We start from the raw sequence: 25,515 nt of genomic DNA on the forward strand, positions 1-25,515 counted from the left end.
TCCTGGTTAATGCAGCACTCCGTTGCTGAGCCAATCAGCAGCACACAGGAACTTAACCGCGTGCTCTGATTGGGTAGCTTCTCAGCCATCCGCCAATAGCGTCCCTTGTTTCAATTCAAATGCGTCCCTTGTTTGAATTCAAACGGGCAAATCAACTGAGGAAGCACATGTACTGTAGACCGCAGACATCCGCGAAGCAGTGAAAAATCTGCGATATATATTCACATATGCTTACATTTAAAATCCACGATGGAGTGAAGTCGCGAAAGACGAAGCGCGATATAGCGAGAGATCACTGTACAATAAAATAAAAAAGGCATAGTGGTGGCTCTAAGGCTAGTGATCTGTGATTGCAGGTTCGAATCCCATATGTACCAGAAGTGATTTCACTCCATTGGGCCCTTGAGTGGTGGCCCTTGACCTGCAGTTGCACCCTCCTCAGACTGGGAGAACTTGGGCGTGGGCAGCGGGGTTGGTAACGCTGTGGTCATCTTTTCCATCTAGGCGGAGATGGTGGCCCTGAAGCTAGGGATCTGCGCTGGCAATCAGAAGGTTGCTGGTTCGAATCCTGTAAAATGCCAAAAAGGACTCTGCTCTGTTGGGCCCTTGGAGCAACGAAGGCCCTTAACCTGCAACTGCTGAGCGCTTTGAGTAGTGAGAAAAGAGCTATATAAATGCAAAGAATTATTATTCCTATAAGATTTTGGTGGAAGAAGTTGAATAATTCATTCTTACAACTGAGGTCTCTAATAAGACCACGTTTAAAAAGGAAGATGCTATGATGTTGTTGATTCATTATGTTTTTACTAACTTCTGAATTTTATTTTTGTGTCAGGACTTTTTACAGTTTCTGATTGTTTCTGGGCTACAGAATCCAATTCTGTCAACGGTTTTGAGTTTCACTTTCATTTTGATTCAGTTCAAAATTCAATTTGTTTGTTGTATTTTAGTTAATAAGATCCTGACAGGAAATGTGCTGACAAAAAACATTCCAGCCCATCTCTCATATTGTTAGTCATAAAAATAAATAATAAGTGAATGTCACTGCAGTTACGTCACGTTGTGTGCACCAGCCAGGAGCTGAAGTTGGGTTAAACTGAGATGGCAGCGACTCTCACACATTAAAGGAGAAGTTCGCTGTTTTTCAAGTCAAAGTTATTTCCTCACAAACATGGCATTGATGCATTTGTCACATGAAATTGTGTTCTGTTACGTGTTTTGTATAATGAGTCAGTCCTGGCATTTGACGGTGGACTTTATGGGGCACGGGACTGCAACAGAAAATAAAAGAAGAAAAACTTCACCAAACATTTCCTCGTTGAAGTTCTTTTTGCCTTTTGCTCTGCCTTGCAATATTTTTGTGTGTGTTTTATTTATTTATATAAATCTAAAAATATTATAGAAATATTTTAAACTATCTGGAACTAAATTTTGTTGTGTCTTCTCGTTTTAAATAGGCACTTGCTGTGTATTTTGTGCATTTACAGAATTTTTAAACTGCTAAAGCCTGAGCCCCATTTTGGTCCTGCATCTTGAAGCCTGTCTTTAATGTTTGGGGCCTGGCTGCCTGGGGTGAGGCCTGTCGCTGAGCTTAACCAGGGAAGTTGATTTACTAACAGGCCTGTTCACTCGTTTTGATCACTTGTGTTTCTGCTTCCCAACTCTATATATATATATATATTAAAAATAATACATACAGTACATTGTACCGTGTATGTACCGTCTTTTTCCGAAATTAAGACATCCCCCGAAAATAAGCCCTATCGAGATTTTCGGAACTTTTTGTAATATAAGCCCTCCCCCGAAAATAAGCCCTAGTTAAAATAATGTGAAAAAAAGAATTCGTTAAAAAATGCTGTTGATTTATTAAGTATGTTTAGCTTCTCTAATACTCGTATTTCAGAGAAATGTTTGAAATAAAATATTCCGAGAAATTCATTGTTTACCTCTACAGTTCGTTTCAAATTAATTCTTGGAATTTATCTTAAAAATACAACATAAGGCAGCATGAATACATAAATATTGTGTCCGCTCTGCTCTGCTGTGTTGTACTGCGTCGCGCGTATCGCAGAGTATGGTCGAATGAGGTGGGGAGGGGGTGGAGGGGGGCATGCATATGCGGAATGCGACGGAACGCGTCGTTGGCGCACACTATAAATAATTGTTCGTTAAGGCAGCAGTCTACATTGAGCGACAGTGCAGATACAGTGTTTGTTCATTTCAGTCTTGTAAGTCTGATTATTTCCTCATACGTAATTTTATTTTTTATAAAGTGAATAATTTTTAACCGCAGTTAAAATGAGTACAAAACGAAAGAGCTATTCCGTCGAGTACAAAAAGGGAATTGTGGAAGACTCCAGGGGTGTAAATCTTGATTTATGACGATGTTCCAGAAGAAGATGACATGACTGTAATTGAATCAATTTTAATTTCTGTATTCTGTGTAAAATAAATAAATATTAAATAAAAATATATAAATATACTTTTATTTTTGTCCTCCCCCGAAAATAAGCCCTAGTGCGTATTTTGGACCAAAAAAGAAAGTAAGACAGTGTCTTATTTTCGGAAAAAGACGGTAATATATTGTGGCACCTGGCTGGGTTTGTCACCCAGGAGGAGCGGAGGAGGGCTTGTGCCTCCTCCAGGACACGAGGGGGCGTCCTCCCTGGTTGCCTTTGGTGACCACGGGTACAGAGCTTTGAAGCTCTACCCTGTAGGGCCCCGTGGTCACCGCCTTGGGAGCCCTGGATCTCAGTACTTCCGCCACACCCGGAAGTGCTGGGGGGAAGAGGATTGGGGACACCCGGAGGACTTCCGGATGTACCGTCAGAGCTTCTGCCACACAGGGGTGTGGCTGCGGAGCCCCTCAGGATGCACCTGGAGTCCTTCCGGGGTGAATAAAAGGGGCCGCCTCCATCCAGTCGTGGGCAAGAGTCGGGAGGATGTGGACGAAGCTTGTTGGAGAGGAGTGGAGGCGGACCAGAGACTGAGAGAAGGCATTGTGCGTGTGGCCAAGGACTTGAGGGGTGATTGGTGCTGCGGCACTGGGTTTGTGCTCACGATAAGTGTAAATAGTAGTTGTGAATAAACGTGTGTGGTTTAAACATCATGTCTACCTGTCTGTGTCCGGGCTGTTCCCCACAAAATATACAGTTGACCCTTGATATACGACATGCGAACAACTTGATTTATGACCAAAATTTTTGTTTTGATTTACAACCAACATCTTGCGTTACGACCTGAATGCGGTCACGTGTATCCGCTTGTAAACAAACAGCCGAGAGCGTTCATAAGCGTCAGTCAGAACCCAGATACATGTGTTTGTGGACGTAATTTTGGTCAGTGCAGTGATTTATATAATTTATTTCGATAATTTCTAAGGAAAGAAGAGAAGGTAATGAAGGTAAAGAAAGCGACCACAATCGAAACGAAGAAGGAAATTGTGTGGAAATATGAGAGTGGCGTTCATGTGACCGATCTCACTAATATGTACAGCATGTCGAAATCCACCATCTCGACAATTTTACAAAGAAAAGATTTATATAAGGAAACTCCTTCCAAACAATAACCACCTTCCATTTCATTCTCCTGCTCCTCCCTTCCTGCAGCCCAAAGATGTCAACTTAAATGGTGAGTACAGTATGAAATTGTTGTTTCTGGTAGGCTAGACATTTTTTATTACTTTTTGGTTAGTACATTAGAAAAATTATTGACGTTTTGTTAAATTATGCACATTATGCAACCCTTTTTTATTATGAAAAGGTTAAGTAAGTGTTGCTGTGGGAGGTTCGGAACACATTATGGGTATTTCCATTATTTCTTATGGGAAAAATAGTCTTACTTGAGTTACAACCAGCCCTCATAAACGAATTAAGTTCGTAAGTCAAGGGTCCACTAAGATAGATAGATAGATAGATAGATAGATAGATAGATAGATAGATAGATAGATAGATAGATAGATAGATAGATAGATAGATAGATAGATAGATAGATAGATAGATAATAAAGGCACTATATGATAGATAGATAGATAGATAGATAGATAGATAGATAGATAGATAGATAGATAGATAGATAGATAGATAGATAGATAGATAGATAGATAGATAGATAGATAGATAGATAGATAGATAGATAGATAGATAGATAGATAGATAGATAGATATTACTTTTTAGGTTTTCATTAGGCTCTTAAATATCTTAGTTGTAGTGGTATAATTAGTGAGTTCAAATATGGTGCATATATTTAACTAGCTGTGTCCCCCACCTTGTCCCCCGGTTATTTGGCAGGACAATGGTCATCAGTTAAAGTGCCGTCGGTGTCTTGGGTGTATCACAAGTGCTGTGTAACTAAACACTTTTCTGTATACAGACAGTACAGTATTTGTAGATTTAAGGTTGTGTGGTGTAGTGGTTATGACAGTGAACTGTTTCTACTTATAAGTACAATCACCTCAATGCAAACTTGCATTATAGTTGTAACACTGCACAGACTCAGCCACTTTGGCTTTCATATTGTATATTTTTCATGGTTTTTTATCGTATTATTACCGTATACATTTACATATAAGTGGGTCTTGAAACCCGAAAAAATCAATCATAAAATCAGACCCTGACTTATACGGCCATTTAAAAATACGACACTTAATTTTTTTTGGTTTTTACATCTTCTTGCCTCCTCCAATCTCACACCAGTTTCTCAGACACATCGAAGTTTGTTGCAGCAGCGCAGTTACCAATTTATTTCGCCACTTCAACGACTTTCAATTTAAAACCAGCTTCATATTTTCTTCTGATCGAACGCTCCATCATAGATATGGGACGCTCTTACGATAAAGATGTATGAGGGTGTGAGATACAAAAAACACTAAACAGTGCAAACATCACTTCTGAATAGTTCGGGTATTACCGTGTGGTCACGTAGACACAATACATAGAAAACAGAGGCCGGGTGCTCCGTGGTTACTGTATCTGGTGGGCGCTAGCATATCGTAATATCTTGGACCAATAGTGTGAGTTTTCCACATTCAACTTATACGAGCGACATTAGAAAATACCAGAAATTGTTGTTGTTATTTTACCATTTTACAGGAAAATAAGTTTATGGAGGATTTGCATATTGAATCTCATTGTACCATACCATCACAATAAAGGAATTCAATTGAATTGAATTGGGGTGGAGTGGTGGCTCTGAGGCTGGGGATCTGCACTGGCAATCGGAAGGTTGCAGGTTCGAATCCTGTAAAATGCCAATAGTGACTCTGCTCTGTTGAGCCCTTGAGTAAGGCCCTTAACCTGCAATTGCTGAGCGCTTTGAGTAGTGAGAAAAGCGCTATATGAATGCAAAGAATTAATTATTATTCAATTCAATAGAAGAGAGTGTGTATGATGACGTCTGGCTTCAAAGTCGATTTAGATTTCCAGGCGCTATCTGTGTGGAGCTCTTGATATATTTTTTAAGATGTAATGCAGTAAAGTGTATATATTACATTATACATATATATTTTTAACTTCATTTAAATAATAGATACTGTTAATAATTAAACATATGGACACAGTGGACAGTGGTAGTGATGAGCTGGCACCCCGTTCAGGGATTGTTCCTGCCTCATACTGTTTTCTTGCTGGGGCTGGCACGACCCTGGATGGAGACATAGATAGAATAATTAAACATGTACTACAGAGATATTTCAATGTTCCTTAAATGTTTTGAAGAATCGGCGTGCTAAGCTTACAGATGGCTTGACATTTATTACTGATCTTATTTTGTGGTGATTAGTTAGTTGGAGAAAGAAAAGGAAGGACAGGAATTGGGGTTTAGTACGTTTGAAAGAGACAGTACTGCTGCATTAAATTATTTCATCGAGGGTCGTGCATGGCGCTCACTGCAACTGGGATTGACTACTGCAATGTGTGATTCAACTTGTCATTTATGCAGCTTTCAGTTGATTCAAAATGCCGCTGTTGCAAGAATTATTACATGAACCAGAAAATACCAACACATAACTCCAGTCCTAGAGTCCTTGCACTGGCTCCCAGTTAAGTTTAGGGCTGATTTTGAAATCTTCCTTTTTAAAATATAACGCCTTAAATGGCAGAGGCCCTGCTTACCTATCTGAGCTCATCATTACTTACCAATCAGAGTGCACATTAAGATCTCAACATGCGGGCCTATTTAAGACTGCAGGGATTAATATAATAACAGCAGGGGGTCGTACTTCAAGTTACAGGGCTCAGGGCTATCAGTAGGGCCGTTTATTACGTTACTTATGGAAAGCTGTTCCCGGGATCGTCATCTTTCACTCCATACCACTTCTTCCATTACTGTGTATTGGCACGGATTAATGGTTATTGTCGTGGGAATTTTGCATTGTTATTGTGTGTTGTATTTGGTATTGCTGAAGGGGAAGGGGTGGGTAGTCTGATTTTTTGTTGTTTATATTTTATTATATTATTCATTTAGTTGATTTAGTGGATTCGTGTCTCTGCCTGAGATTGAGTGTGGGTCGGGCCGAGGCTGGGTGCGTTCCTCTAATCCCCAATGCAGTGTTCTCGTCTGTGGTGTTTGAACCAGAAACTAAACAGCAGCCAAACTCTACTTCACAAAGGATTCATAGAGTCAGTTATCATTACTTACAATCCAGAGTACACATTAAGATCTCAAAATGCGGGCCTATTTAAGACTGCAGGGATTAATAAAATAACATCGGGAGGACAAGCTTTTAGTTACAGGGCCCTAAAGCTGTGGGATGGTCTGCCTCCTACTATAAGAGCTGCCCCTTTCTTCTCAGCTTTTAAATCCTAGCTGACGACTCACAACTTCAGTTTAGCACACCCTGCCTAGAGCTGCTGATTAGCTGTGCAGATTACATCTCTGTTTGTTAGTCGTTTATACAGAAATAGAAGTAACACAACCTTTACTAACTCTCCTCGCTATTCTGTTTCTCTTCAGAGCCGTCCTTTTGCGGTAGAATTTTGTTGAGGTATTTTCCCAGAGCCATCCTGCTCCATAGCCACTAGCCACATAGTGAAGTGCCCCCCCCTCAGTGGCCCACTATTATTAAAGAACCAGCTGTGTAAGCTCGTGGTGTAAAAAGCCCAGGGTCCTAGAAACTGTTGGAATTGTCAGAAAAATAAATTGAAATGTAGAGATGTCAGGTAACACTGCACAACAACGTTTTTGCTTCTTGAACACTGTTGGGTGAGTCTTATAGATTTTTGGGTGCTGATCACGAATATCACATCAAAATGTACCCATCACGTACCGTTTCAGCTTTGTCATGATATTTTCTTATATTTGTATCCAAACATTTTCGCTCCCATAACTGACTTATTAACAACGGTTTGTGCAGCCTGGGCATGTCCAGCCATGGAATCAGGGCAGGTTGGCAGCTGTTCTGTGGAAGTTGACATCCTGGGCAGGTCTGAAGGAGCTTGATGCTGTCTCAGTGTACTATAAAGGTGGCTGGCATACACCGATCCTGCTCATTTGGTTAATATACAGTACTGTGCAAAAGTTTTAGTCAGGTGTGAAAAAATGCTGTAAACAAAGAATGCTTTCAGAAATCTAAATAATGATTGTTTATTGTTATCAATTTACAAAATGCAAAGTGAGCGAACAAAAGTAAAATCTAAATCAAATCAATATTTGGTGTTCCTACCTTTTGCCTTCAAACCAGCATCAATTCTTATGGTCCACTTGCACAAAGTCAGGGATTTTGTAGGATTCTAGTCAGGTGTCTGATCCACCAATTCTACCAAACAGGTGCTAATGATCATCAATGTCACACGTAGGTTGAAACACAGTCATTAACTGAAACAGAAACAGCTTCAAACTGGGTGAGCAACAGCCAAACTCTGCTACCAAGGTGAGGTTGTGAAGACAGTTTCATGTCATGGTAAGATTGAGCACAGCAACAAACCCAAGGTAGTTCTACTGCATCAGCAAGGTCTCTCCCAGACAAAGATTTCAAAGCAGACTGGGGTTTCAAGATGTGCTGTTCAAGCTCTTTTGAAGAAGCACAAAGAAACGGGCAACGTTGAGGATCGTAGACGCAGTGGTCGGCCAAAGAAACTTAGTGCAGCAGATGAAAGACACATCAAGCTTATTACCCTTCGAAATCGGAAGATGTCCAGCAGTGCCATCAGCTCAGAACTGGCAGAAACCAGTGGGACCCAGGTACACCCACCTACTGTCCGGAGAACTCTGGCCAGAAGTGGTCTTCATGGAAGAGTTGCAGCCAAAAAGCCATACCTCCAACGTGGAAACAAGGCCAAGTGACTCAAGTATGCACGAAAACATAGGAACTGGGGTGCAGAAAAATGGCAGCAGGTGCTCTGGACTGATGAGTCAAAATTTGAAATATTTGGCTGTAGCAGAAGGCAGTTTGTTCGTCGAAGGGCTGGAGAGCGGTACAATAATGAATGTCTGCAGGCAACAGTGAAGCATGGTGGAGGTTCCTTGAACGTTTGGGGCTGCATTTCTGCAATTTGAGTTGGAGATTTGGTCAGGATTAATGGTGTTCTCAATGCTGAGAAATACAGGCAGATACTTATCCATCATGCAATACCATCAGGGAGGCGTATGATTGGCCCCAAATTTATTCTGCAGCAGGACTTCGACCCTAAACATGCAACCAAAGTCATTAAGAACTATCTTCAGCATAAAGAAGAACAAGAAGTCCTGGAAATGATGGTATGGCCCCCACAGAGTCCTGATCTCAACATCATCGAGTGTGTCTGGGATTACATGAAGAGACAGAAGGATGTGAGGAAGCCGACATCCACAGAAGATCTGGGGTTAGTTCTCCAAGATGTTTGGAGCAACCTACCAGCCGAGTTCCTTCAAAAACTGTATGCAAGTGTACCTAGAAGAATTGATGCTGTTTTGAAGGCAAAGGGTGGTGACACCAAATATTGATTTGATTTCGATTTCTCTTTTGTTCATTCACTGCATTTTGTTGATTGATGAAAGTAAATGGTTAACACTTCCATTTTTAAAAGCATTCTTTGTTTACAGCATTGCTTCACACAGTACTGTGTATAGTGTGTATGTAGAGTATCAGTATAGTAAAGTCTAGTATCTGTAGCAGTATAACAGTAAGAAAGCCTGATGCTAAAGACGTTTTGGTGTCGCGCGATATGTCTCGTCAATGTCGTAACACATTCTGCTATATCTGTGTGTGGTGCCTCAGAGATGTTGGATGACTGCTCTTGTGAAGAAAGCTTATCATCTGTATTTCAGCTGGTGATCAAGACAAGGAATGGGCGCCTGACATTTGCTGTGCGACATGTGCTGCCAGTCTGAGAACCTGGCTCAGAGGCCCTCGACAGACGATGCCATTTGCTGTTCCAATGATATGGCGAGAACAGAAAGACCATGTGATGGACTGTTACTTCTGTTTGACGACTGTGTCTGGTTTCTCTGCCAAAAACAAGAAGTCGATTGAATATCCTAATGTGCCTTCAGCAATGAGACCCGTGCCACATGATGACAGTCTTCCAATTCTGAAACAACCAGAGGATTGGACCTTAGACGAACCAGATGAAGAAACTGCAATGCTGGGTACTGACAGTGACATTGACCCGGATTTTAAACCATGCTCATCAGGCCACCGATATCTGATAACACGGTCCGAATTGAACGATTTGGCCGGAGATTTGGGTCTGTCAAAAGCAAAAGCCGAGCTGCTGGGTTTGAGACTGCAGGAATGGTATTTGCTGTCACCAGGTACGAGCATTTCTGTATTTCGAGGTCGACATCATGATATAACCACATTGTTTACACAAGTCGACAGTCTCTGTGTCTGTGACATTGAAGGATTGTTCTCAGCCTTGGGTTGTGATCACAACCCGTGAGACTGGCATCTCTTCATTGATTCGTCATTGTTAAGCCTGAATGCTGTTCTGCTACACAATGGCAACGTTTATCCTTCAGCTGGCTATGCAGCACACATGAAAAAACGTATGAGAATATGGAATTGTTCCTGAAGCACGTCAAGTATAGCAGGTACAACTGGAATATCTGCGGAGATCTTAAAGTCGTTGCTCTGTTACTAGGACTGCAGCTCGGCTCTACGAAGTACTGTTGTTTCATCTGTGAATGGGACAGCCGTGCCAAAGAGTCACACTATGCTCAACAGAACTGGCCACTCCGTAAAAAGTTAGTTCCAGGACAGAAAAATGTGGCACATGAATCTCTTGTCGACCCGGGAGAGATATTTTTGCCTCCTCTTCATATAAAACTGGGACTCATGAAGAATTTCGTGAAAGCACTGAACAAGGAAGGCGAAGGTTTTTGCTATTTAAGACAGGTGTTCCCAAGAATAACTGATGCCAAGATCAAAGAGGACATTTTTGTTGGCCCCAGATCAGACCTGTTATGATTGACAAGCGGTTTGAAGATCCGTTAGTTGGGCCTGGAAAGTCTTCAAAGATGTTGTTGACAATTTTCTGGGCAATTACAGAGCCAGCAAACTCCATTCAGCTGGTAGACAATCTTCTCAAAGCGCAAAATGTCACTCAAGATTCATTTCCTCCACTCACACTTGGACTTCTTCCCCGCAAATCTCGGTGCTGTCAGTGAGGAACACGCTGAAAGGCTTCACCAGGACGTTGCTACAACGGAGAGACGATACCAGGGCAACTGGAATCCGTCAATGCTTGCTGACTACTGTTGGACACTGCAATGTGACGCAGCAGACATTGAACACAAAAGACAATCAGGAGCAAAACACTTTGAATTCTGTTAAATTTAATAGCTTGTGTGAAATATAAACGTGACTAACTACGTTATTCTCAGTAAACATATAATTGTCTATTTCTCAGAGTTTCTACATGATTCAGTAAAACCAAAACTGAATTTGTGCATACCCAGCAGGTACCTGTCACAATCCGCAAAAACTTTTCAGGAAGCAAGACTTTTCAAAAAAATTGTTGTGCAGTGTAATTGAAAGGAACTACTCTGGGCACCTCTCTCCGAGGAGGATTCGATTTGCCAACGTGATCACATCGCTTGTGTATTAGCGGCAGGAGGAAAAGTTAAAGGGATACCCTTTAAGTGGCCAATGGACTTTGTCTTTCTTCGGAAGTTTCGTTTTGCTGACATGTTGTCCCCAATTGTGTTATTAGCGGCTAAGCGAGTTTTCTGTGTCCTCGGAGGCGGAGTCCTCACCCCTGACTCCACCTCTCACTTCTGGGCCAGTAGACGTTTAGATAGATATATAGATAGATAGATAGACTTAGCGTCGTTGGCAAGATTAGATAGATAGATAGATAGATAGATAGATAGATAGATAGATAGATAGATAGATAGATAGATAGATAGATAGATAGATAGATAGATAGATAGATAGATAGATAGACTTAGCATAGTTGGCAAGATTAGATAGATAGATAGATAGATAGATAGATAGATAGATAGATAGATAGATAGATAGATAGACTTAGCATAGTTGGCAAGATTAGATAGATAGATAGATAGATAGATAGATAGATAGATAGATAGATAGATAGATAGATAGATAGATAGATAGATAGATAGATAGATAGATAGACTTAGCGTAGTTGGCAAGATTAGATAGATAGATAGATAGATAGATAGATAGATAGATAGATAGATAGATAGATAGATAGATAGATAGATAGATAGATAGATAGATAGATAGATAGATAGACTTAGCATAGTTGGCAAGATTAGATAGATAGATAGATAGATAGATAGATAGATAGATAGATAGATAGATAGATAGATAGATAGATAGATAGATAGATAGATAGACTTAGCGTAGTTGGCAAGATTAGATAGATAGATAGATAGATAGATAGATAGATAGATAGATAGATAGATAGATAGATAGATAGATAGATAGATACTTTATTAATCCCAAGGGGAAATTCACAAATATTTAAATGTTTATACAGTATATAAGATATAATAATTCATTACATTTATATAGCGCTTTTCTCAGTACTCAAAGCACTATCCACCCAGGGAGGAACTGGGAAGCAAACCCACAATCTTCCACAGTCTCCTTACTGCAAAGCGGCAGCACTACCACTGTGCCACCTGTGAGTACAATCTACTAAGAACTACTGTGGTCACCAAAGACAGAGCCTCATGGTGTGGCATGCCATTTAATGGCACTCCTCCTTCAAGGCACTTTTCTGTCCCCTGTCTGTGATGCAACGTCACAATGGAGGAAGCCCTCTAGTGGCAAATATTCTCCAAGGCACTTTAACAGAACTTGGAGAATATTTGTCCAACAAAGGATGGCGCCCTCTACCTGTAATCTGTTTTACCAGAGCTGTTTTGTCAGTGGCTTGAGACATGTCCCTTATGATAGAGTGCTGCCCCTAATAGCCCACCACTGCCAAGAATATCTAAAGGGCTCTACTGCCCCTCACCAGATGTAGCATATCATTTAGTGGCTCTCCTCCTTCAAGGTGCTATTCATCCCCACAATGGAGTGCACCCTCTAGTGACAAACCTTTGCCAAAACACTTTTGGTATGACTATTCTGTTGATTCAGCCTAACAACAGAGAGTGCCCTCTAGTGGCATTAATTTTTCAAAGCTCTTTGATGGAACTGTTCTTCTGTTGGCGTGAGATGCAGTCTACAACAAATGAGAGTGCCCTCTAGCTGCCCTCTTTCATTGAGCTGCCTTGAGACACAATCACAACATGGGAGTGAGCCCCACACAGTAGTGCCAATTCTTCTCCGGGGCATTTTTGGAAGAGCTGTCCTGTCCTTGTCCTGCAATGCAACCCTACTGTGGCACTCAGAGATACAGTGAGACCTTACACCACGAGAGGGAGCTCTTGTCACATGTCTGGCCTTCTGGCCTTTGAATTGGTTAAAGGGTCACATCCCGAGGAGGAGCTCATCAGTAGCGAGTCTGTGAAACTTGACTGTCAGGATGAGGGGGGCATCTGGGAGTTCTTGAGCAGGTGAACAACTCCAAGCGGTGGTGAGGACACTCATTGGGATGAGTGGTTGGGTTATTTTTGAACCCTTGTGTGCTTCTTGACCAAAATGTTTAATGCAGAGGCAGGATCAAATAAAAGGGCTGAACTAATGACTGTGAATGAATTAATCGGCTCCCTGGCTTTGACAACACTGGCACAAGCAGCTCGGTCCTGCCTTTCAGAACATCTGCTCATATCTTATCTGCTTCCATTAAAAGCACTTAGTAACCATGAAATAGCCGGCTCCGCATTTCGTTTGCTTTCTCTTTCCTGATATGGACTACAATGGAGCATAACGGGCACTCCGGAGGGGGAAACTTTAGGCATCACCGTTGACGCATTGCCCATTAATGAGCAAACAGACCCTGGGGACTCCTTTAAAAAGGAAATTCTTGGCTTTAGACTTTAGAATGAATGTCCTTGACGCGAGTTTAATCCTTAACATGGATGACACGTGCTGCACTGCTGAGCGCATCTCATGAGCTGTCAGCGCTCACGTTGTACCACATGAGGCGGAAGAAGCTCGAGTGGAAAAGTAAATAAACGTGAAGGTCATTTGGATGTACAAATATCAGGACAGAAGGGGGCATTCAGCTGAAACTTCCATTAGTGCTCTTTGTAGCAGTGGTTCTCAAACTTCAGACCTCCAAGATCCCCCTGTGAACCATGAGAATATGTGAGAGACGTAATACACTTTTGCTTCTGTCATGAACAAGGTGCTTGTTTTTGAACGTGCAGTCAGTGGAGAAATTGGGAAACGGGATGAGGACTCTCCCTGGCTGCAAGCAGGGTGTGAAACCTGCAGAAGAAGGGAACAGAAAGAGAGCTAATGACTTGAACGAGTTCTTCAACAGGTTGGACTCCTTCTTGTCACTCCAGCCCTCTGCCAACACAGCCAGCCTCTGGGTGAAAGCTGAGAAGGTTCCGGATTTTCCAATTGCCATCCCCCTACAAGGCCTGTGGTCTTTGGCCCACATCCATTTCCTGGAATGTTTGTGTGCGTGAAGAGGGAGCTGGGAAAACTTTGCACGAACAAAGATTACGGGGCCAGCTCTGTGGGGTCCTTCTCTATTTGTTTTATTTGAAGGAGGTTCCCCATATGTGGAAAACATCTTGTGTCGTCCCAATGCCAAAGAACGGGCATCCCAGTGATGCCCATCATGAAGACCTTTGACAGGCTGGTCCTGAAGGACCTCCATCCCCTGGTTTTAGAATGTTCTGATCCTCTGCAGATGGCCCATCAAGCACACATAGAGGTGGAGAATTCATTGTGAGCCGGCAACACATTCAGGATTGTGTTCGGTGATTTTTTCTAGTGTCTTCAATACCATTCTGCCTCATCGACTGGGGAATAGATCCAAATGGTCCCACAGTCTCCCTGACTACCTGACCAGCAGCTCAGCTGGAGCCTCCTTTGCGAATCAAATGAACCAGAATCGTTAGACTGATTCTTGGGGAGTGACGCGTTCACGGATCAGACGAGTCGAGAGGTTCTTGAGTGTGTGCTTTCAGCATCTATGCATGTTGCCCTGATTTACGTGACAGGCAGCTCTCCATGCGTGGTGTTCACCACCTCCCTCGCCTTACTGCAGCCGGCTGACATGATACCGTATTTTGGATGTTGATGGAAAAGGGAAGAGTGACGCCTCAGGCTGTCGCTAGTGATTTAAGTTCCTTGCTATTTTATAATTATTTGTATTCACCTTGCAGCCTCCTGAAAGTTTACTGAGGCCCCACCCAAGCACTTGCAGCAACATATTTGGTTATGGAAAAACCTCAGCACTACGGATCTTGATGGTTCCACAATCTCTTGGATCATGGATTACCTGACCAACAGTCTGACCCTTGGCTAGAGCCTCCTTTGCAAATCAAATGAACCAAAACCATCAGACTAATTCTCGGGGAGTGATGTTCACGAATCAAACGAGTCGAGAGGTTCTTGAGCGATTGCTTTAAACATCTACCAGCAGCAGTGACACGGAAGATGGTGACAATATCACGCAGGACACAAGAAAAGCCTCGCACTGCCCCGTCCAGCCCACCCTCTTTTGGTGTCTTTTGCATGTTGCTCTGATTTCCGTGACAGGCAGCTCTCCATGCGTGGTGCCTCACCAGGTCCAAGGGTCTCACAGCCGCCTTGCTGCAGCTGGCTGACCTGCTACCGTATTTTGGTTGTTGATGCAAAGAGGGAAGAGTGATGGCCCTGCTGTTGCTAGTGATTTGAGTTCCTTGCTATTTTATAATTATTTCTATTCACCTTGCAGCCCCCTGAAAGTTTACTGAGCCCCAATAGCACTTTCAGCCACATTTTCGGGTATGGACAAACCTCCGCGCTATGGATCTTGATGGTCCCACAATCCCCTTTATTATGGACTACCTGACCAACAGACTGACCCTCAGCTAGAGCCTCCTTTGTGACTCAAATGAACCAAAATCGTCAGACTGCTTCTCGGTGAGGGACGTTCACGGATCAAACGAGTCGAGAGGTTCTTGAACGTGTGCTTTAAACATCTTCAACGAAACGGAAGACGGCGACGATATCACATGGGACACGAGAAAAGCCACGCACTGCCCCTCTCCCACTAACTGTCGCCATTGATCTGAGTTCTTTGCTATTTTATAATTATGTTTATTCACTTTGCAGCCCCCTGAAATTTACAGAGCACCCCCCACACACACACACACCCCCAAGCACTTTAAGCCACATTTTGGGTTATGAAAATCCACGAGAGAAATCAATTCTGGTGTTATCTCTTTCGCTCCGGGGCTTTTGTGTGTAGAGATGCTAAGCCTACTGGCAGCCCCCCCTAAAAAGCGGCCCCTCGTTGTCTTTTCTACCTCCCCTCCCTTTCCTGCCATTTCGCTCTCCTCTGCTTTGATTTATGGGCTGACAGAGCAGCAAAAGAACGCAGCCCATGAGTCAGAGCAGGTGAGATCATTGTGGTACGGTCGCCTAATAATCTGAGTTCAGGACCACGAGATTAAACGAGCGGCGAGTGAACCAGTCAGTCCAGTTACTCAGGAGAGGTCATTAGGCCAAAAAAGAAACACTTGAATCTGCATTTGAATGGCGGAGAGGGTGTAGGAGATTTCCTGGGAGGTCCCGGATCTGTTCGATCCCACAGCCCCGTCCTGAGCTCGGTTTGCTCATTTTGTTCGTACCTGCCCTGTCATCTGCCCCCTGATCATCGTCGGAGCAGCAGGCATGTCAACCAGTACACTTTTTAACGCTGCAGGCGGCCATCTTTGACGTAGGATGCCACTCCCTGAATTTTATTCATCCATTTACACGGCCCCAAGCAAAAGGTGTTATTTTCTCAATTTGGGCTTCATAGATTAACCCTCTGAGGCCAACACGCTGTGCAACACTAGCAGTGCCAGCAGTGTGCCCCCCCAATGTACCTGAGGCTCATCGGCACCACCGATTCCCTTTATTACCCTGACACCCTGTGCTCACATTGTGCTATATGGACAAAGCAGCTGGGGTTTAATGAGATAAAGGCGCTATATACATACCAGCCGGTCACACAGAAACTGTAAGCATTGGGTGTCTTGGGATCATTTCCCTAATTAAAGTCACTATATAAAACCACAAAGTCACACATTTGACACGTAGAGCATGGAGGCGGCAGATGCAGTGAGAGAAGCACCTAGAGGTTCTAATGGGGGTTTGGGTCGCCCACCTCCACACCCTGTTGGTCCTAACACAGGGGGAAGCTGAATATGATTCTTCGCTAAAATTCTGAAAGCTTCCTCCCGTATGAGCTACATGGCTTTCCATGGAACAGTACTGTATAAAATCACAAGGTCTCAGATTCCACTTCTACATGGGCAGCATGGCAGCTCCAGACTGGTGCAGTAGAAACAGCGAGTAAGAGGGGCACCTAGAGGGTCTAAAAGGGGGTTTGGTTTGACCCCTCTCACCTCCACACCCTAAATGGTCCTAACACTCTCTGCTAGGATTCTGAAGTATAAGCATCAGGCATCGGGAGATGGCACTGAACACAATCTCATGGTCACAGATTCACCTTCTACATGGGTGGCATGGAAGCTCCAGACTGGTACAGTAGATGCAGATGGCCCTCTCCTACTGATCCCTACACTGAAAAGGAAGTAAGTGAGAGGAGTACCTGAAGGGTTGTGATATGTGGCCGGCTTTTCATTCCGGCCAATACCCCCAGGCCGCCAGGTGGAGCTTTCCCTGCAGCATGGACGTGCCCCGAGTTCCAGCAGGGACTCATGGACTATGTAGTTTTTATGCACAGCCCTGCTGGATGCCTTGGGGACCTCCATGAGTCGCTGTAGGGAAGCCCGTAGACTCTTACATGCCCTATAACCCGGAAGTACGTCATAATCCCAGGACAGGAGGAAACGGTGTGCTTCCGGGTTGAAGAAAAGGACTGTTTACCCTGACCCGGGAGGAATAAGGACTTGTGGGTTGTGGAACAGGAACCACTTCCGGGTCAGGGAGTATAAAGGACCATGGGAAAGCCCAGTACGCTGAGCTGAGCTGGGTGGAAGGGTGGCAACGTGTCTGGGAGTGTGGAGGATTGATTATTGTGTATTGATTTATTAATTATTGATTTATTTATATGAGTGTAGTGGAGTATAGGGGCTTGGTGCACATATTTGTCTAAATAAAAGCAATATTTGGACTTTTAGTTGTATGTCTGAAAGCTCACCCTAGGATGCCATCCCAGCAATGCCACTCCGATGAGTACTGGGGTAGTAGTGGAGAGTCACAGTCAGTTTTTACCTGTGTTAGGACCAGTAGGGTGTGCAGGAGGACAAACCACCATTAGACCCTGAGAAAGATTAAGGTCTCCATGACCCCTTGAACCCTCGGATCAGACGTCTTACACCATATAAATGCCAACATTAGCTAAAACTCATATTGTATTGGTTTATGATTGGGAGGACGCTGCCTACCCAGCATACTGGCACACTTTTCTACACACTACAGGCCCATCGCTCATCACTTCGACACACATGTGGGCCGCCGCTCCCTGCCCTTTAACATTATTTTGCACTCCTGCACACACAATACGCCCTTTTCCTTTATTTGTTTTGGCTCCAATAATCTTAGGAGACCAACATGGCATGTCACAGGAATGCTTCGGTTCTTGTGACTTCTCTTGGCTCAACCACCTTTCACTTGTAGACAGTGTGGCCCCCTAGTGGTGGCTAAGGTTCATTGGCACCACCAATCAGGCCTGCCTCCAGGGTGCCACTTAGCGAGGCCAAGTACATCCAAACAGCATGTCGAACTCTACCAAAGCACGCACGTGGCAACTTTATTATCACACCGTGCCCCCTTTTACTAGAGGTGCCCCCCCACTTGCCATCTTGAGCCGAGGTTGCCACCGATTCCTTTAATATCCCTGAGTGAGCCATCTGGTGCTCACACTGGAAACATTCATACTATATGGGTTTGGGTTTGACTAGACAAAGGCACTATATAAAGGTAGAAATCTGCAGTTAACCAGCTGGTACTTGGCACATACACAAATGAAAACACTTGAACTGTAAGAATTGAGACAGTTTACCCAATGGAAAGGCGCTTTATAAAGACTCAGGTCACAGATTCAACTCCTACACGGGTAGCATGGCAGATCCAGACTGGCACAGTACAGACAGATGCCCCTCTCCTACTGATCCCAGCACTGGTAACCACTGAGCGTGACTCTCCACTATGCAGGTTTTCCATCCCAGAAGTCATCATCGGAGTGATCCGTGGCCTTATTAGGATGGCATTCTGGGGTGGGCATTGGAATATGTACAGAAGGCAACTAAATGTCAGTAAGCTTACACTTTAATTGACTGATATTTCATTGGGAGGGCAGAAGACCACTTTTGGGTGGACACAACCCACCCCCACCCCTCCCACCGACCTCTAGCCACATCTCTAGAGTGGATCACTTTGAGATCCAATGTTTGTTGGGAACCCTGCCTGATGAGCACTATTGGTGATCAAAAATCCAGCAGCGTTTCTTTTGTGTTTTGTTGTAGTTTAGAATTTGTACCACAGAGTGTGCCACCTGGTGGGAGTCCTCCTCCTCTTCCAATGCTCTTTATTCCCACCCATATTCTGAGACAAAACACAGTAAGGTAAGCATATTTAGACCCCTGTAACAGGCCTCAGTAGACAACATCTAAAGGCTTCCAGTTCCAAAGAGTAGATGATAGTAATGGGTTTCAGATGGGCACCTCCCATCCACAGTAATGGAGTGCTCCCCCTAGTGGCAGTCCTTTATTCACACTGAGGAGTAGGAATGGTTACAATAAGAATATCTGCTAGGCTCAACTGTCCCTCATGACGTTGTGTACCATTTAGTGACGCTCCTCCTTCAAGACGCTATTCAGTCGCCCGTCTCGGACGCAAACCCACAATGGATGGAGCCCTCTAGTGACAACAATTCAACAAGGCATTTCAGCATTACCTTCCTGTCAATGTAATCTGATTAACAGAGTGCACCCTCTAGTGGTAAGAATTCTCCAAATAGTTTTACTAGAACTGCACCATTGATGCACCCCAACAATGAAGTGGTCCTCTAATCTCTAGTCTCCAATACATTCTGTTAGAACTGCCCTGTTCATACAGCCCAGTAATATCAAGCGCCCTCTAGTGGCATACATTCTGAAGGATGTTTTGCTAGAATTGCCCTGCTTATGCGGCCCAACAGTTGAATATGAACTCTAGTGACATAAATTCTATAGGACACTTTGAAAGAACCATCCTGTTAATGCAGCCCCCTAGTGACAGTAAGTCCTGTAGTCATTTTGCTAGGACTACCAACACGATAGTGTGCCCTCTAGTGGCATAAAATCTCTAAGGCATTTTAGAGCAATCCTGTTCATACAGCTCAACAATATCAAGAGCCCTGTAGTGGCATAAATCCAAGACTCCTTGGTAGAACTGCCCTTTTGAAGCAGCCCAATAATAAGGTGTGCCCGCTAGTGCCAATAATCATCCAAGGCACTTCTAAAGGCTTGAGAGGCAACCCAACAAATGAGTACACTGTCCAGCTGTACCCTTTCATCAGGGTCTTTAACCAGAGCTGACACGTCCCTGTCTTGAGACGATGGAGTACGCCCTCTAGTGGCAATCCTTCTCCAGACACATTTAGTAGAACTGCCCTGCTGATGCAGACCAACAGTGGAAAATGCCCTCTAGTGGCATATATTCTATAAGACACTTGGATAGCACCATCCTATTAATGCAGTCCCCTAGTGGCAATAAGTCCTGCAATCATTTTGCTAGGACTACAAACACTATAGTGTGCCCCCTAGTGGCATAAAGTCTCTAAGGCATTTTAGAGCCATCCTGTTCATACAGCTCAACAATATCAAGAGCCCTGTAGTGGCATAAATTCCCCAAGACTCATTGGTAGACCTGCCCTGTTGAAGCAGCCCAATGTTAAGGTGTGCCCGCTAGTGCCAATAATCATCCAAGGCACTTCTAAAGGCTTGAGAGGCAGCCCAACAAATGAGTGTCCCCTCTAGCTGTCCCCTTTCATCAGGGTCTTTAGACATTGTCTTGAGACGATGGAGTACGCCCTCTAGTGGCAATCCTTCTCTAAACACGTTTGATAGAACTGTCCTGTTCATGAAGCCTAACCTCAGAGTGCACCCTCTAGTGGCAATCGTTCTTCGAGGTACTTTGACAGAGCTGACGTTCTGATGCCCAAGATACAACCCAACAAATGAGTGCACCCTCTAGTGGCAATCCTTCTCTAAGGCACGTTTGGTAGAACTGGCCTGTTCTTAGCTTAGCTTCTACAGTAGTGTTTGTTCCGGTTCTTAGCCAGTATATGGGACTTACCCCTCCCTGGCACTCTCTCTTGCTCATTCATGCCATCTGTGCGTTACAAAAATCAGAAACCAAAACTTGAGTATTTTTTTTTTGTTTTTCAGTAAATGAAACCTAAACTTGCAGAATGAAGATCTGAGAGACTGCAGCTAAGCACTGGCACCAGACATGACAAAGACAAAAATTACAAGTAAATGAACCGAGCTGCAGACTCACCTGGCATTCGATTTAAGGTGACCCAGTAGTGCTCGTCCGGACTGTAGGTGTCCTTGGACCACTCCAGCAAGTCGATGGCACGCTGGTCCTCCAGAACAAACCGCACAAAGTCGTGAGTCAGCGCATAGTAGGCTGAGCCAAAATAGATGGTAATGTTGTGGGGTGGAGGGGATTTCAAACTGGTTGTCCTGATCACGTAGGACTTCTCCTTCTCCAAATGCTCCTTGTGGACAAACTTAGTCCGTGGCACGGCATGCTGAGGGGGCAGGACGCCCGGCGTGAGGTTCTTCCCTTGGAACGTTTTCAGGTGCCGAATGATCTCCAGGTTGGTCATCAGAGGGAAGTCCTGTCCACACAGATTGATGACGTAGTCCCACTTGTGATCGACGAGATCCCGCATGCAGTGAACGTCGGCCAGGAGGCGGGAGATCCCACCATAGACCACTGGCTCCGTTTTGGAGGACAGGAAGGCACTTGGGAAGCAATTGACCAACTTTTGGATGGCTTCCTTAAACTCGTCGGAGGACTTCTCATCAACGTGCACACAGTAGACGTTCTGAGGCTGGTAGACGGCCCTGAAGAGCCTTTCAAACATGTCAAAGTCCTTGTGCAGGGTGAAGATGTAAGCCAGGCGGAATTCAACCTCCTCCGGGGACAGGGGCTTGGTCACATAGTGGTTCAGAGCCACATAATCCTCACACCTGAGGCCCTCCGACAAGACGGCCAAAGGCTGTTCTGGGAAGGCTTCGCTTGTCCCCTGAGCCAACGCCTGGCACGCCTGGTGGAGGGCACGGGCTTCTTTCGACAGCCCCTCTCGCATGTAGGGTTTCTTGGACTCCAGGATCTGAGTCTGGTAGAAAAGCACTGAGGCCAGGCTGAGGAAAAACACAATGAAGAAGCTGACACAGGCGCTCCTGATCATGGTAGCGTGTCGGAGGTGCCGTGCGTCCCTGTGCCTCTTCAACACTCCGCTGCCAGCTTCCTCTGTGCGCACCATCTCAGCCGGGGCCCGTTTAATGAGTGTGCTTGGCCCTGCCCCCTCGCCGCTCTGCTCACAGCCTGTCATTGCTCTCGCCTTCATTTGCATCTCAAAGCCTGGCACTCTGCTGAAGACAGCACTTATGCTCTCCCGTCTTTTGTTTTTATCTGCCTGCTGGCCCAAAAATATTCTTGGCATCAGAAACAGAAGTTTCCTCATCCTGTGGCAGCACAAATTGTTGGGCAGAGGCAAACTGCCAAGCGTGTGCCACTTTAATGAGGATAAATTCCGACGGGGTGCCTTGGGAGAGCTGGGCAGAGCACCTGTAGGCCTCTGGGGGCTTGGAAGGAAAGGGGTGTGGTGTGTTTGTGTGTGTGTGTGAGTGTGTGTGGGTGGGTTAGCGGACCTGTCCATAGGGGTCATTCAAAACAGTGTGACCTCAGTCCATCCCTGGGGATTAAACAGCAGACAGCAAGCCCTGCGTGTGCTCGACGAGGTCCCAAAGAGGTCAACACTGGGACACAAGTTAGGGTGGCACTCTCTGTGACCAAAGGGTGAAAGGGGAGGCAAAGGTGGCAGGACTGTAAACATGCTGTGCCCGTACTCCTCCTTCTAATGCTTCATGCTGGTCTTCTTACACATCCCCTCTATCTGATTTGTTCAACTTTATGCTTTTATTCACCACTCTGTACTTTATCATCTTCTTCTCCTTCTTCTTCTCCTTATCCCTCTTCATTTTGTACTCACTTCCTCTCTTTCTTCTTCTTCTTCTTCATCCTCCTCCTCTTTTCCTTCTTCTTCGTTTCCTTCCTCTCATATCCTCTTTCTATTTATTCCCCTTGTTGTCTCCTTCTTCACCTCCATTTTGTCTTCATTCTCCTTTCTCCTTTTTCTTTATTTAATTCTTTATCTCTCTCTCTTCTTCTTCTTCTTCTTCTCCTTCCTCTATCCTCCTCCTCCTCCTTCTATGTCTTTCCCCTTGTTGTCTCCTTTTCTTCTTCACTGCCATTTTGTCTTGATCCTCCTTTCTCCTTTTTCTTTATTTAATTCTTTATCTCGCCTCCTACTCCACTTCTTCTTCTTCTTCTTCCTCCTCCTCTTCTTCTTTTTCTTCATTTTCTTCCTCTCGTATCCTCTTTCTATTTATTCCCCCTTGTTGTCTCCTTCTTCACCTCCATTTTGTCTTCATTCTCCTTTCTCCTTTTTCTTTATTTAATTCTTTCTCTCTCTTCTTCTTCTTCTTCTTCTTCTTCTTCTTCTCCTTCCTTTATCCTCCTCCTCCTCCTTCTATGTCTTTCCCCTTGTTGTCTCCTTTTCTTCTTCACTGCCATTTTGTCTTGATCCTCCTTTCTCCTTTTTCTTTATTTAATTCTTTATCTCACCTCCTACTCCACTTCTTCTTCTTCTTCTTCTTCTTCCTCCTCCTCTTCTTCTTTTTCTTCGTTTCCTTCCTCTCGCATCCTCTATCTATTTATTCCCCCTTGTCGTCTCCTTCTTCACCTCCATTTTGTCTTCATTCTCCTTTCTCCTTTTTCTTTATTTAATTCTTTATCTCTCTTCTTCTTCTTCTTCTTCATCCTCCTCCTCTTTTTCTTCTTCTTCATTTCCTTCATCTCGCATCCTCTTTCTATTTATTCCCCCTTGTTGTCTCCTTCTTCACCTCCATTTTGTCTTCATTCTCCTTTCTCCTTTTTCTTTATTTAATTCTTTCTCTCTCTTCTTCTTCTTCTTCTTCTCCTTCCTTTATCCTCCTCCTTCTATGTCTTTCCCCTTATTGTCTCCTTTTCTTCTTCACTGCCATTTTGTCTTGATCCTCCTTTCTCCTTTTTCTTTATTTAATTCTTTATCTCACCTCCTACTCCACTTCTTCTTCTTCTTCTTCTTCTTCTTCTTCTTCTTCTTCTTCTTCCTCCTCCTCTTCTTCTTTTTCTTCGTTTCCTTCCTCTCATATCCTCTTTCTATTTATTCCCCCTTGTTGTCTCCTTCTTCACCACCATTTTGTCTTCATCCTCCTTTCTCCTTTTTCTTTATTTAATTCTTTATCTCTCTTCTTCTTCTTCTTCTTCTTCTTCATCCTCCTCCTCTTTTTCTTCTTCTTCGTTTCCTTCCTCTCACATCCTCTTTCTATTTATTCCCCCTTGTCGTCTCCTTCTTCACCTCCATTTTGTCTTCATTCTCCTTTCTCCTTTTTCTTTATTTAATTCTTTATCTCTCTTCTTCTTCTTCTTCTTCTCCTTCCTCTATCCTCCTCCTCCTCCTTCTATGTCTTTCCCCTTGTTGTCTCCTTTTCTTCTTCACTGCCATTTTGTCTTGATCCTCCTTTCTCCTTTTTCTTTATTTAATTCTTTATCTCGCCTCCTACTCCACTTCTTCTTCTTCTTCCTCCTCCTCTTCTTCTTTTTCTTCGTTTTCTTCCTCTCGTATCCTCTTTCTATTTATTCCCCCTTGTTGTCTCCTTCTTCACCTCCATTTTGTCTTCATTCTCCTTTCTCCTTTTTCTTTATTTAATTCTTTATCTCTCTTCTTCTTCTTCTTCTTCTCCTTCCTCTATCCTCCTCCTCCTCCTTCTATGTCTTTCCCCTTGTTGTCTCCTTTTCTTCTTCACTGCCATTTTGTCTTCATTCTCCTTTCTCCTTTTTCTTTATTTAATTCTTTATCTCTTCTTCTTCTTCTTCTTCTTCATCCTCCTCCTCTTTTTCTTCTTCTTCGTTTCCTTCCTCTCGCATCCTCTTTCTATTTATTCCCCCTTGTTGTCTCCTTCTTCACCACCATTTTGTCTTCATCCTCCTTTCTCCTTTTTCTTTATTTAATTCTTTATCTCTCCTCCTACTCCTCTTCTTCTTCTTTTTCCTTCCTCCTCCTCCTCATGCTCCACCTGTATCGTCATCACTTTGAGCCCCTTCTTGATCATCTCCAGGTTGCCTTACTCATTGTTGTGATGTGAAATTTTGCATACAAGTTGATAAATATTTTGCATGTCTATATTTGTAACTTAGACAAAGCAAATGGAATATTCGTGTTACATCAGTGAGAAGCTTTCATCGTTAGGACTGATTCTCTTTGAATTTTACGACAGGGTTGGGTGAAGTGCCTCAAACCAGTTTGGCCAGTGTTTCTCTGCTGTTTCTCAGCCAATGCCCACAGGAAAGCCAGGCTGCCTAACTGGCAAACTTTAGCTCAACAAATGGTTTTTGGGGGGCGGCAGGTGTGAAGATGTTCTGTGCCCCCATTGCTCTGAAGTATGGCTGTTTGGGACTGGCTTATAGCAGAAGCCTTTAAGTACCACGACGTCCTATTGGCTCTAGGGGTTGGACAGAAGATCTAAAAATGTGCTTGCTTACCTCACACTCTCTCTCTGACCAAACTGATGAAAGACCATCTCACCCACCATGAACTGAGAAGGACAACACAATGAAGAGCACAGCTCGGCAGCCATATTGAGATGGGCATGCGGCCTGTTCTGAACAAAGCTGACCAGAAATGAGGACTTAACTGGAGACATTTATAGTAACTAACAAGTCTGTGTGCCGCCTGAAGCTTCAC

At 43.9% G+C, this 25,515-nt stretch overlaps 2 protein-coding genes across 2 annotated transcripts in view; both read right to left on the reverse strand.

Moving 5' to 3' along the window:
* The window catches only part of LOC114641798 (N-acetyllactosaminide beta-1,6-N-acetylglucosaminyl-transferase), a 79,912-nt gene extending 57,702 nt beyond the window's left edge, over positions 1-22,210 (reverse strand). Inside the window, exon 1 of the mRNA XM_051928997.1 lies at positions 20,994-22,210. Coding sequence (XP_051784957.1) covers positions 20,994-22,191 — 1,198 coding nt within the window. The 5' untranslated portion in view covers positions 22,192-22,210. The remainder of the gene's footprint in view (positions 1-20,993) is intronic.
* Positions 1-25,515, reverse strand: part of tmem14ca (transmembrane protein 14Ca) — a 1,114,298-nt gene that overhangs the window by 254,983 nt on the left and 833,800 nt on the right. The gene's annotated exons all lie outside the window — the stretch shown is intronic.

The sequence above is a fragment of the Erpetoichthys calabaricus genome, chromosome 6 (genome assembly GCF_900747795.2).
Source record: "Erpetoichthys calabaricus chromosome 6, fErpCal1.3, whole genome shotgun sequence".
Lineage (NCBI taxonomy): Eukaryota > Metazoa > Chordata > Cladistia > Polypteriformes > Polypteridae > Erpetoichthys > Erpetoichthys calabaricus.